The sequence below is a fragment of the Neopelma chrysocephalum genome, unplaced genomic scaffold, assembly GCF_003984885.1.
Source record: "Neopelma chrysocephalum unplaced genomic scaffold, ASM398488v2 Primary Assembly neopelma1_44, whole genome shotgun sequence".
Taxonomy (NCBI): Eukaryota; Metazoa; Chordata; class Aves; order Passeriformes; family Pipridae; genus Neopelma; species Neopelma chrysocephalum.
Genome location: NW_020897703.1, coordinates 27,101,128 through 27,115,137, shown reverse-complemented (window position 1 = coordinate 27,115,137; position 14,010 = coordinate 27,101,128). Strand labels below are relative to the sequence as shown.

Here is a 14,010-nt window from a genome sequence, read left to right as displayed (position 1 = left end):
AGACCAGTGGAATTGCATGTGCAGAATAACAATGATATCCAATCCAAATGAATACCAAAGGAAATTCTGCCAGTGTTTTCACATGGTGGTGCCAAGTCTGTGCTTCTATAACTATATTGATTAGATAGCTAGAAAATCACCATTTAATTTTCTAATTATCCAAGAACTCCAGTAGTATGGTAGGTAATCAATACATATGAAAACAAGTCCTCTTAAGTGCTTTCATTTCATAAGCTGAATTTAGATATGCAGGATTTAATAATTCTGGGCAAAAATTCTTAATGGCACATGTGATTTTGAATTTGTAATTTCTATTCAAAGTGCAGATGATTTATAAAATAAATTTATTACAGGCTGGTATTTAAAATTCATAAAAAGGTTCAAATAAAATCACAAAACAGTGCCTTGGTGTGATTTATATGTTACTGGTTACATAATTCTCAAGAGCTAATGATCTTCATTTAATCAACATGTTTTCCTCATAAATCAGAATGATTTGGAAAAAGCAGGTTAAATAATTGTGAAGAGAAAATTGCCTACCTTTGTTTATTTTTATAATAACTTAAAATATTTTGTTTATCCTTTGGTAGTATAAAATAAAATAAAAACTATTCCTGTCAATTCTGTGGTTCTGTGGTGTTTGGTTGCACCTGCTAGTTTGTGGGCCCACTGCACTGTGAAGCAAAACTCGTGTTAACTCCAGTAAAATCAAATTTTTAACAAAATATCTAAATTCTAGCCAAGTTTCTGGATTCAGTGCAATGAAATTGAAGCACGTGAAGCCCCTGAAAAGGGTTGAGAGTAAATGCACTAGTGGTTTGCTGAATTTATTGTACTGACTGCCGTAATGATGAATATGTATTAAAATGAGAAGCCTTTCTATTGCACAAAGATAATTTAGTTGTTATTCAGCTTCATATTTTGAAGTTTAATTTTATTTTCAGTGACAGCAAATTGATAGCTGTGAAATATGTCATTGCTTTCTATAAGTCAGAGTTTCAGAGTCCATTTGAACTACATATCTAAGATCACAAACTTTTACCTTTTGCTAGTCAGTATTTGGCAGATACTCTCAGACCTACACACAAAGTAGCAAAAAATAAAGGGGATTGATTTTCACAGGTAATTAGAAATCCTGTCTCCTGCATGTTCCACATCTGCTGTGCTGTTCATTATCACCATCCAGCTGATGATGACATAACTATTTCTGGAGGTAGAGGCTCAGACTTTGAGCTGTGGAGATACCTTGTTCACTGCTAGTCAGAAGAGCAGCTCTCTTGACAAGTGTTTGCACCAAGTGACAATGTATTCGTGACACTGGAAGAGGCTTGCATCCACATGGGCTGAGCCTCAGGGAAGAGACTGTGTGTACGTAAAGAACCATCTCTATTTTTTATTATTGGTTTTTTTTGTATTAGTAAATAATTTTTTTTTGAATAATTTTCTGGTTTTGATGAGGACTGAGGATTCATTGCCATTTGTGAATGGGGATGCACTCTGTGTTGTATGAGTCATGGAAAAGGTGGTAGGCAGAATTAAATACTCTGAATATTATAACGCACTCCAAATAATCAACATTATTTTAATTCTTAGGTTATTCGTGGCCTGTTCTGACTATGGGTCAGGGTTCAAGCCAGTCAAACTGTTCATTACAGAGGAGTTTGCTTTCGTAATTGCCAAAGAATACTTTGGGGGAGGTGGGATTCAGTCTTATTATAGCAGTGCTGGGCATGGTAAATTTGGTAATTGCAGATTTCAGTACTGTAAAAAGCTTATTCTGAAGAATTGAATAGTCATTAAAAAGTAAGGAAAATGTGAATGTTGCTTGCCACTATCATGCTCTGGAAATTGCTATTTAATGTGATCAATATAGATATTTTCTTTTGGGGCTTAATATATTGTTCTCTGATTTCATTGGCTGAAGTTGGAGAGTTAAGATTGGCAGATGTTACCACCATTCTGCATGAAACATATGGTAAGATCTGGGTAAAACTAATTTGGTAGTATGCATATATTTATTTCACCTTTCACGGGCAAGTAGCAAGTTCAGTAGCAAGTAATCTGACTCTAGGCTATCCTTGCTCTAAATTAGGGTTTAGGTATTACATTGCTTAATCAGGTACTCTGTATGCTCTATTTTGATTTTAATTTCTTCAAGGTGCAGTTTACTAGAGCCTGTACTGAATTTAGCACAATTTCCGTGTACTAGAGAAATTACCTGGAAAGCATCATCAGTGTTCACCTGGAAATCCCACTCCATGACCTTGTTTGCCTTGGACATGCTCTGCTAGGAGTGCCAGACTCTTAAGAGCTGCATCATACAGCTTGTTAAGGACAGCCTCAGCAGGTACTGAGCCATTAGCTCTGTCTGAGTCATCTTGCTGAGATGCCTTCATGTGGACAAAAGGGGGTGAGAAAACTGCAGCCACAGACTGGTCTTTTACTGTGATATGCACATAGCCACCGAATTTTAATTTTCTCACTTGTTCTGCTTGTCCATGATCCGTCAGTCGCATCCAGAGCACTGCAGAAATAGGAATGATGGTGAGCTCTCGGGAGTGTTTGAAAGGCATAAGAAGTTCACATTCCTATCACAAGTAGACATACTCAGTTTTATTTGAGAATTGTAATTATATAGGAGTAGAGAAGCATATAAATCTTCCTTCACTGAAATCACTATCTTCTCTGAAGTGTAGCCTTGCCAATTCAGTAATCTGTGTGAAATCCAGCCTGGGCCATGCTGCCTACTCCAAAGCAGAGTTGTCCGTGTTCCATCTGGCTTGTCTCAGCAGAAAGGTCAACTCCCAAGACTGCCAGGGAAGTGCTGCTCTATTGAGGTATTATCCCCAAAGAGGCTGGAATAGCATGTGTGACTGAGACTGAGAATTTGTTCCCTAATTTTCCTCAGTAGTCCAGGGACATGTACGTTATTTGGGCAACAGCTGTCTGAGTCCATTGCCAAGCTGGCTCAGTAATGGTCCTTGGTGCAATGCAAGAGAGCAAAAGCATTTCTGTGTAGTTGGGAAAGCTGAGGAGTTTTATCAGAAATTTTGGAAAAGGTGGAATGTTCTCAACTGGCAAAATGACAGTGTCTGATGTTTCACCACAACCGTGCAGTGTGGGCTGAGGAAAACAGAATGTTGGTATGACTTTTACTACTCTTCATCTTTAAATTTTTTAGCACTTTATAAATGTTTTCTAATTTGATACCTCTCTCTCTTCCCTTTTTTCTTTTTTCTTTTTTCTTTTTTCTTTTTTCGTTTTTCATTTTTCTTTTTTCTTTTTTATTTTTTTTTTTAATAGAGAGAATAACTAAATAAAAATGTAGGTACCTGAAGGTATTCAGGAGTAATAACCTGCTGGACCTTACTACAGCGATGTAGTCTATAAGGAAGTCCCTCTGTCCACCATGCATACAGTCCTTTCCTCTCCCTTTATTTTGGTGCTGATTTACTGTTAATTGAATTTCAATCAAATTAGAATGGAGTAATAGACTGAAGTCTGTTATTCTAGCTTTTAACACAATGAAATCATATTTAGTGATTTGCTCTAGGGGAGGAAATGAATATCCCTAACTATTTCCTCCAAGTAATGACAGAAATACAGATGGGGATTTCTGCATTACAAAAAGTGGGATGGGGAAAGTGAATGGAGGAACGGCGGAAACAGTCACAATTTGTGCTTTAGTCCATCAATTCATTGCACTGTGGGTTAGATAACTGCCTTCCATTCATGCTAGTTCACACTTAGATCTTTGCATTTTCATTTATTTTTGTTCATTTACTTTCTAATGATTTGTCCTGTTGTGTTCTAAAAGTGAGGGAGACTTATTTCTTCTGATAGGAGAATAATTATGGTACAACTTGTGTTTCCTTTCAACTTTTTGTAGTTGTAGACAGCTCCTTAAATGATGTCAAGTTAACTTCTTGCTGTCACATGGTATATTGATGATTTCAGAAAGCTTGAGCTCAGCTGTAGCTGTGCTATTCTAAATGTGCTTTTGAAACACAGAAAATGAGACAGACCCTGGTGGGGCAGCCTGGATTTGGGAAGCCTTGAGTGAGCAAATCTCTGTAAACGTGCTGTGCTCACTCCCAAGCAGAGTCCCAGGGGAATAGAAGAGAACTGCATGGAAATTTCTCCATCTAGGAAGACTAGGGAGGAAATAGCTCCAGCAAGCTGTTTCTGCTTTCTGCCATGGATGGCAGGACCAAAGACTTCAAATGATTACTATTTAAGTTACCAGTTAATGAACTGTTAAACTTGTAGGAACTTGTAGGAAAAACTTGGAAATTTCTAAATTAGAGCACTATTATCATGGCAGTACATAGAATAAAAATGTATCTTTCACAAATCTAGGTGTGAGGGTTTAGTTTTGCTGTGAAAACTAAGCTGACAGTGCATCTGGATTCCACAGCATGTCTGGGTAGAGCCCAAGTACAGTCACTGGAAATTAATTCAGCTGCATTCTCTGTGATTACAGGGATTTCAATCTATCTGGCTCTGTCTTTGCTGTGTTTGTGAAGGAATTCAGCACCTTCCCACGTGTTTACATCTTTCCAACATATATAGATAGAAGTGACTTACTTAGGCAGCAGACAGTCATGTTCTTTCAGCTGATCTTGGCACAAACATTACTACCTGTGGCTGCTGGTTGCTGTCCTTATTGTCTCCCACAGCTCTCAGTGAATGTTTCCTCATCTGGTTCAGTTCAGACTCCAGAGGGCTGGGTTTGACTGCAGTATATATTTCACTGTTGTTCTGTTGGTTTTTTTTCTTGTAAATCAATCCCCAGTGGAGTTTTTAATATTCAAGAGCTGCCTGCTTCCTCTGTCCTGTCTGAAGTGCTGGCATGGGGATAGTGTAATACTGAGGCACAATCCTGTGAAATTGCATGACAGGAAAGAAACCTGTGGTTTAATAAATGAATAGTGGCTGTTGAGAAGAGTTGAAGATTTTCATACATTGATGTACTAAAGCAATCAGGACCACTGAAAATTGGCATGTGTTGAGCATGACTTGGTATGAAATCCAATGACCAGATTATGAAAAGAGGAAGATACACTGAGTATGGATGGAGATTTGAATTTTCCAGGTCAGTCCATGCCTGGTCACTTAATTCTGGAGTTGAAGGAGGTAGGAAGAGCAGAGCTAATTTGCTTGTGCCTATCAGGATGTTACTGTGACTCTGCTGTTTCCACTTTTGTAGGTATTGCACCATAAGATCTCCATCTGGTTTTTGGTTAGTTTTTGTTGGGCATAGATGAAAAAAAAGAAGTAGAAGACCTGTAGAAATCAGAAAGTATAGGAATTACCTGTGTGTACATCTTTGTAAGCCATTTGGAATAGGGCATCTTCTATATAATAAAAGATTGTCTGGAAGAGTACATTATAAGAGGACATTACATTACTGCACACCAGTGCAGAATAAATGTTTTCTTGAAAACACTACTAACAGCCTAAATTTTTAGAAAAGCAGTGGAAATCTTACTCAGCTGACACGTGACTTATCTGGCATATTGACATTTGGTCTGTATCTGTAATATTTTTTTAAATGACTATTTTATTTAATTAGTAGATACTTAATTAGACAAAGATTTGTCTAGCACCTCCTGTTTATTAAATCATAAAGCATTCTCTAATTAGCATGACATTTTCTGTAATCAATTTGATGAAATGCCATCTGCAGTTCTAATAATACTGTGTACAGCAAAGTCTGATTGACATATGTGTTGACGGCAAGGTATCAACCTTCTTATATGTTTGTATTTAAAAAAAACCACAAAATGTAAGGAAGAGTAGGCCTGTGACTTGCTAATGCTGCTGTTTGTGCTGCAAAGAAGAGTTTTATTTAAACAAACCAAAACTTAGTAAATATTTTCAGTGGGAAAACTAGCATTAGCGATCTTCAGGTTAACACTGTCAGCAATTTCAGACTACCCTGAGGCCTCCTTATTCTAGATATTATGGAACAGATTTTCAGCATTGCCTGAATGTATTTCCTTCTCTTCACTTTTTAGATGCTACTTATGTTCTCAAGACTTTTAGATAAATTGCCTCAATATCTGATGGTTTCTACGCACAAAACATCCTAAGTACTGATGCTCCTTTGGACAGCTGACTTAGGCTGAGATTTACAGTGCTATGTACAAATTAGCCAGCAATTTGCTGTCTGTGCTCTATGTACCTTCTTTACAAGTCATTTTTTTCTTCAAACTATTCAATATATATATTAGTAAATTCTAAACCACTATTGAGCCAGGTCCTAGCAAGCTGGACTTGCCATGTCTCCATTGAAATTGATAGATCCACACAAGTTTATCTCAGGAGTTACCATGAAATAAACATTGTAATCAACAAATAATACAAATCTTGCAAATATTCTGCCAAAGTGCTTTTGTTTGGCAAACAGAATTTACATTAACAGTACAGTGCATTTAGTAAAAATTAGGTTTTTTATACCCAAAGGAGTGCTATTGATTCTGTTGCTCCTTGTCAGTAGTAGCAGCTGCAGTGATTATTCAAGTTAATCTCAGTGAACATGGTGGCAACATAGATTTACAGGCTAGGCAGCTTTTAGTTTTATAATAAGCTTGGATTGTTATGACAACTATTAGAGGCTAAAGAAAAAACACACTGTGTATTCACAGGTCAAAAATCACAGCTTAAAACCTCTGTGAATAGAATAGAATAATATTCAATAATAAATCCACTGGTAGAAACACAACTCTTGCATGGCTAAAATGGAGGTACCACCAATAAAAGAAGAAAACTTCCAACCAATAAAAGTTGTAGCAATATTGATGTGAAAGTGAATAGAACACCATACTAAAAATCAAGAGACTTGAAAGTATGTGGTAGCTTGTCCATTCAACCCAGTCTGTGTAATTTAAATAACAGGATGAGTTGCTTAATTTCAGTGACATGGAATCAGAGTTTATACTCATCAAATAAACCACCATCATTCAGTGTTGTGCTTTCAGAAAGCTAAATCATTAAAGGCCATGTAGACCCCGGGCCAAATTCTTACACTAGAACAATTCAGGGCTTGATTTGCAGAGATGGTGATGTATTTAAGGATGGAAGTTAGTCCATTTCCCCCTAAACAATACGTGGTTTTTCATTAGAATTTAAAACAGCCTGGATTGGTTTGGATAATTAGAACATTTATGATGCCATGTGGAACTGTGAGTGCTGCAAAAGAATTCTGTAGCATTTAGGACATGGTAGGGTGTTGTCAATCCAATAAATGAGGGTAAATTCAATAAATGAAGGTAAAGAAAATATTGCAAAATTGATGGCAATCAAGCTGCTTGTCAAGTATGAAAAGTTTTGCGTTGATTTCTTTGCATTTTATGATCATTTGCCTGTACTTTGACATTCCATGGAACAATATATATTAGGCCAGGCACAGTATAGAGCTGCAGTTCCTGCCCACACATATCCTGTTCTTGAGAAGAACCTTTACCAGTGTTGAACCTAAACCAGGAACAATAGTGTTAATGAAGCTATTTATAGGTAATGCTGCTTTCATTTAAAAAAAACACTTGAGATTGTGATGATGCCATATTTATGTAATAGTTGCATCACTGAGGGCTATATTTATGGTATTCATATATAAATCCAAATTTAGATTTAAATTGTATGGATTAATCATTTCAGCATAACGTGTTGCATGTTCTTTGCCTAGAGATAGAGCACATGATGAAAAGTACTTACTTTTAAAAACATAAAGTTGCATGAAAATTTGGACATTTAGCCTCACCATGATAAAATAAATCATTGTTGGCTCTGCAGCTAATTTAAGTCTGTAAAGAGGAAGTAATATTTATGTTGCTGACTCGGGTACAATTATTATACTATGATAATTGCAGAATTTTGTTTTAGAGTTTGTTTTCATGTAATATTTTATTTAATGTTGCGTTCTTTTTGAAAGCCAAATAAGTTGTAGAGAACCTTTTGAGCATCAAGTTGGACTGCAGAGCTCTGTGTCCACTAGACAACCTCTTTCACAGTCTGCAGTGGTAGTCCATTTTGTCTGCCTGGGAAAAGTTTCTCTTCCAAGATTTGTGGAATTTGCATTCTCTACCTTTGAGCATCATAACACCTACACAGATTATCTTAATGAGGCTGCAGCACTAACTAGACCCAGTATCCCACCTGCTGCCGAGATCAATATGTGATAGTTTATAGGAAACTGGAGTTGGAGGCACAAAAAGGAGACACATTATGCATCAGAAGGAAAAACAAACATCCCTTAATCCCACAGGCAGGCAGCTAAAAAACCCCAAGGTCTGAGATTTTTTATTAAAATTACCTTAGCCCAGAGCCACAAACACGAGTTATATTGTGCAGACAATCCTGCGTTACCAAAGATTCATTGCAGGAGGGAATGAGAAAATCAATAGACTGAGTTAAATCTGCAGATTCCAAGCCAGAAGAAATTGCAACAGCCATCCAAACTCATCCGTTTATGTTTTTTGCCACATTTAGACTGAACTAATTCTTGGCATAAAAATCTAAAGCATATCTTAAAGGGAAAATGTCCCAGGGCTTATTCTGTCATCTCCTTTGCTGAGCTCTTCTGCACATCACAACCTCCATACCTGTCATCAACTTTTCCCTAACTATATATACTTATATGTATATATGACCTAGATGTCTTTGAACAATTTTAGCCCACCCAACCTTTCATTTCTGTGTTTGACTTCTGATCCAGCATTACAGTGACAATTCCTTAGCTTTCCTCTTTACCCATTTCCCATTCCTGCAGTGTACATTCCAGGAACTGGACATTTTACAGTAGTGCCAACTTCACCAGTGGTGTGTGCAGAGGCAAGATCACCCCAGGACTTGAGATCCACTTATGCTGGAGAATTGTGTCAACTCTTTGCCGTGACACTGAGTGGAGAACGTGTAGAATAGTATTTATCTGTGTGAGCCCATAAGCTTTTTATTCTATCTCTGCTCTTCAGTTCTTACATCTACAATAATTAATGGTTAACCAGGTGAGACAGAACATTTGGTAGGAGTACCCTATCTTCCTCTTTATTTTTTTTTTAGTGATACTGGTTTTAATCCCCCTAATGTGTTTCCCATTAATTCTGTTTAATGTAAACTTTAGATGTCATAAATCATATCCTGGAAGAAGACCAGGCATAGCCACCTCTAGCAAATACAACACTGCCAAATTTGTTTAACAAGGTCTATGTTTGTAAAGTGCTATCAAGTATTAATTATTTTGCTAGCCACTATTTTTGTAGGAAGAATCCTGGATTTGTTGTGCCATTTTTTTTTAAGATGATGTCAGAATAACTAATGTACAGACCCTTAGTTGCCTTTCCTCACTTTTAGTAAAATAGAATGAATTTAGCAGTCATCTAATGCTCTAGAGTTTCCAAACATTTCAGAAATTTGAGAACTATTACAATTAGGAAATTTTCAATCAGTTGTTTTAAAGACTGTTTTTGTGTACATCATTGAGGGCTGGTGACTTGATAACACATCTTCTTTATAGAGGCTTCCCCACATTCTCCTTTGCTCAAGGCAGAAGGCTTTCTATTCTAGTGATGTCCTTAGGTTGATAATGTGGCTCTTCAGTGCTGCAATTTGTGCCCAGCCAAGAGGTTTTCACATGATACTACTCTTTGTTTCAAATTCAATGAGAATTTCTTTGAAGTAAGGACTCTACTTCTTTGAATGGCTTTGTGAAGTGTCAGGGATCCCTGAACCTCTTTGTGGTTAAGACACTATGATAATAAAGAAAACAAATTCATCAGCTGTGCAAATGGATAATGCTAAGGACTAGGTATTGTTTTCTTTTGCAGACTTTTTGACTCTAGGGAACAAACATTTAAAAAAACCCTGCATGGATAGCTCTTATTTACATTTGATATATCATCATTATGTTGTGTGACCATCAACTATCACATTATCCAGCCTGACAAGTTATTGGTTGGGATGAGAATTCCATATTAATTACTGTGATTACTTTTGAAGACTGTATTTATGCTCAATGTTTGCATGGGACTTTGACATAACCTTTTATTTGAGAAACTCAATGCATTTTGCAAGCGTTCATTTAATTTATGCACTTCAGGAGTTGACTACTGAATCCAAAAGAGATGAAAGCCCAAATTCAGAGAGAGATATAATTAGTGTCCAGTCTGACTCTGTTTTCTTGGTTGTTTGAATAAATTTTCTTCTAACTTGAGAAGAAAGGCTTTAATTTATGTCCTTCACAGTATTTGCTATTCCAAATGCTGTTTTGCACGGTGTGCAGGACTTGCAGGAGCCCTAGGACTGTGTGTTTTATCTGTTAGGAATTTTAAGGGAAAGTTCTTTATTTTAGTGAAATGGTTTTGGTAGGATTATTTACTGAGGCATGATGCTATAAATCCTGCTGGCCAAATGGCACATAGAAAAGTAGATAACATTGTGATACTCGTTTGGATTTGGGTAGCACATTAATCTCACCTATGGAGTAAAGATACATTGTTCAGAGCGCTGCTTGAATGTGGCTGTTCAAGTCATTGACAGCTGTTCAGTGTCTCTGGGTTATATGTGCCATTTCTCACATTGTGGTTTAATCAGAACTGGAGACAGCTCTCTGGCCTGACAGCTATTTTTTCTATAATACTTCTTAGCACCGTGGTACAACATCATTGGATATTTTCGGTGTGAGGGTTCCTAAAAGAAGTTGCAAAAACTATAATGTGTAATTAGTAACCTGAAACCAAATAACTTCATACAAAGTGCCACTTCTTTTTATTCAAAATGTATATTTGAAACCCTTTTCTTTAAAAGAAGTTGCTGTTAATTCCACAGTTCACAATCTAATTTGCCTTCCTAAACAACAGCTCTAATAATACTGTCCTAAACTCCATCAATCCCACCCCACTTCCCAGCCATGGTCCTAAAATAGTTTAATAAGCTCTTCAAATGAGGCTTCATTAATTTTACAGAACATACCAGAGGACATTCACTAGTGCTGTATATCTCCAGTTTCTGTGGAGTCAATTAAAATACAGCTACATTTTTCCAAATAAGCAAAGCAAAGCATATTTTTTATGATAGCATAACTTCTTTCTCCAGTCTTGTTTACTTCCCACTTCATAAAATTCAGAGATCTGTAATGAATTTCTCAGACATTACTGAGGTTTAGTAAAGTTCTTTTGTGTTTCCTTTAGGCTTAATTTAGAACCTTCCTCATGCTTTCTACATAATTATAATAAAATCATTTCATTAAATATAAATCTGTCACATGGATTTTAAATAACACAAAAGAATCAGCACTCAATCTATTCAATCTCTTGTTAGAAATAGTGGGAAATTTGGAACCTTTTTTTTGAAAATCAAGGCTTATATAGCATTTGTGTATTTTTTGGTAATTTTGCAGGTATTGATATGAACAGATACAAAGCCTTTTTCATAAGAGTCACAATTAATTTTGGTGGTTTTTTTTGTTTTTATTCTTGAGTAGTATTAAGTTATGTTTATCATGAGAAATTGAAAAACTGAGTAGTAGAAGGAAAAAATTGCTTCAGTTCATCCCACAATGTTTTAAATTTTTTACAAATGGACCTACTTAGCTTTAATCCTCCTTTGCCAACATTCAGCTTAGGTGACAATCTGGTATTCTGTGGCCTAGCACTAATCACACAGAATATGGACTGTCTTCAGATAGTCATAACTTTTTCAATCCAGCCCCCAGAAATACAGAAGAGCAGAAGTTTTGTTAGCATAATCACTTCTAAGGAGACATGTGAATATGATGTCCAGCAAAAGCTTTTTTTGCTTTGCAAAACTTTACTTTGGTATATGGCCCTTTTCAAAGTGAATATGCTTGGATCTTGGTGTCAGAATGACAGTCATATCTAGGTGAGATCAACTTTACGGTCAGGATGTCACTTTGTTCAGAACAATCCTATCCCACTGAACATGTTTTTGCCACAGAAAAGGTTTCCATTTAAATGAAGTAATATTTTTGAATGAGCATGCTACCGGGCATAAATTGGTATTTTTGAAGCTCATGAAGCAAACTGACAAAAGTTCTGTCTTGTTTGTGTATTGTAATAAAGACATTCTAATTAATTTAACATGCTGTTTTTCTCCACAGATGTATTAAAGACTCAATGGGTTTCCTAACTGTTTATGCCTTTGTTGTTGCAGATACAGCAGTGGTGTATAAAAACAGGAATGGACATGTTGTTGAATTGAATGTAGAAACAAATACAACTACATTATTATTGGAAAATACAACTTTTGTAAGTAATATATATATTATTTATTTCTTTCTTAATGGAAGTCTGCTAAGATTTTTCCTGTCATAGGAGGGAGAAAATACAATATGTAGAAGGTACAGAAGATGTGCTTATAACCTGGAATAGATTGTGTATAAATGAAAAGTATAATCCATTTCCGTCTCAGTGAACAATTTCTGAGTGAAGTTATTTGTTGTTTTATTCAACCTACATATAAATAACCAAGATGTTGGAGGATTTTCTATTGGTTGTAGTCTGTGCTTTGTTCAGGCCATTTGAAGGCTCATGCTTGGTTTATGCACTGATGAATCTACCTGATCTCTATTAGAATAGGAGATTTCATAAAATGGGGGAATGCTACTCCAAATGTTGAGAGTTTTTCACTGTTAGAAAAGGGGAAAAATGTTCAAAATTCATAGGAATATTTTCCTTAAAGCAATTGAAGATGCAAAGAAAAATGTATTTCCTAGTCATGTTAATCTCTGGTTTAGTTGTTCCTCTGTGCTTTAATGGCAAACTAGATGATTGGGGATTATTGCTCTTGACCAGAAAGTAGTATGTACAAGAGGGTTTTGCATGTGTTTCTGACTAGCGGTAATTGCTAAGGAGTGCTTTAATACTGTACTTTTCACTTTCTTTTGTTTTGCTTAGCACTGTTGTTCTTAGGGATACCACTTATATTCTACCCTGTAATTCTCATTTATCAGGGTTTTGCATCATAAACATGTGGCTTGTCAATCTTTCCTCATAAATACTCCATACAGACCACTGGCTGTTATTGTTAAACCCTGTATTTTTAATTTAGTAAAATCTTTTGCACCTGCAGACCCTAAAGGATGATTCATTTTCACCAGCAGTCTTTGGCAAATGCTGATTTTATTCCTGGTCTGTTCTTGGCCTTTGCTGATAGAGATTCTTCTTTTCAAAGCATAAAGCCTCGGGTGACCTTTACTTTTAACTTCTCAAACAAGAAAGAGGAGAGTAGAAGTTCAGGAGAAAGAACTTGATGCTGACTTCCTAGGTCCGTGTAAAGATGAAGGAGAAGGGAGGAGAGAATCGTATTTTAATGGGATGTGTGTGTGGCTCCCTTTCTGTGAGCTGGACCTTTCCATATGCTGGGATGTGCCTCAGGGTACCTCTTAGCCCAAAAAAGGCTGTCAGACACAATTAAAAGTGGGTGAAAAGGTGAATCTCTGTGAAGTACAAACCACAAAGTAGTGCAGAAGTACTTTCCCTCTTATCCATGTATTTGAGTGTGTGTGTGAGCGCTTGCTTAGCCACTTAGAGGATTAACTGTGTCAGACCTATGCACTGCCTTTACTGTATATCTTGAATGCAAGCAGCTGCCTGGGCACCCCTGGCTATTAAACAGGGCTTTAATGACAAGACTTAAGTTTCCTCACAGATGAATTCATATACTTTTGGTTGCAATTATTTGGCTCGTGATGTAAAGTGTAATACCAGCATGATAAGATATTCAGACCATTATGCTAAACCAGCCTTGCCACGTAATGCTGGATTGGTATGGACAGGCTGCTTCATGCTCTGAGTGTCACCTCTTTTTGCAAAGTTGCTCTTCTCTGGGCTCTTCGTGGAACTGACTTATCCTGAAGTCGCACAAACTGAGTGAACTCTAGACATTAGATATCTACTGTTAATTAGAAACATGGGAAACTGAAGCAAAGTAGATAATATTTCATCAACCATTTAACAATTATGGGTGGAACAGAGATAAAAAACCCCCTAA

General features: G+C 36.5%; 1 protein-coding gene across 1 annotated transcript in view; it reads left to right on the top strand.

The window, feature by feature from the left end:
• The window catches only part of DPP10 (dipeptidyl peptidase like 10), a 262,870-nt gene that overhangs the window by 117,196 nt on the left and 131,664 nt on the right, over positions 1 to 14,010 (top strand). The window contains exon 4 of the mRNA XM_027679085.1: positions 12,172 to 12,266. Within this exon, the coding sequence (XP_027534886.1) occupies positions 12,172 to 12,266 (95 nt within the window). The remainder of the gene's footprint in view (positions 1 to 12,171; positions 12,267 to 14,010) is intronic.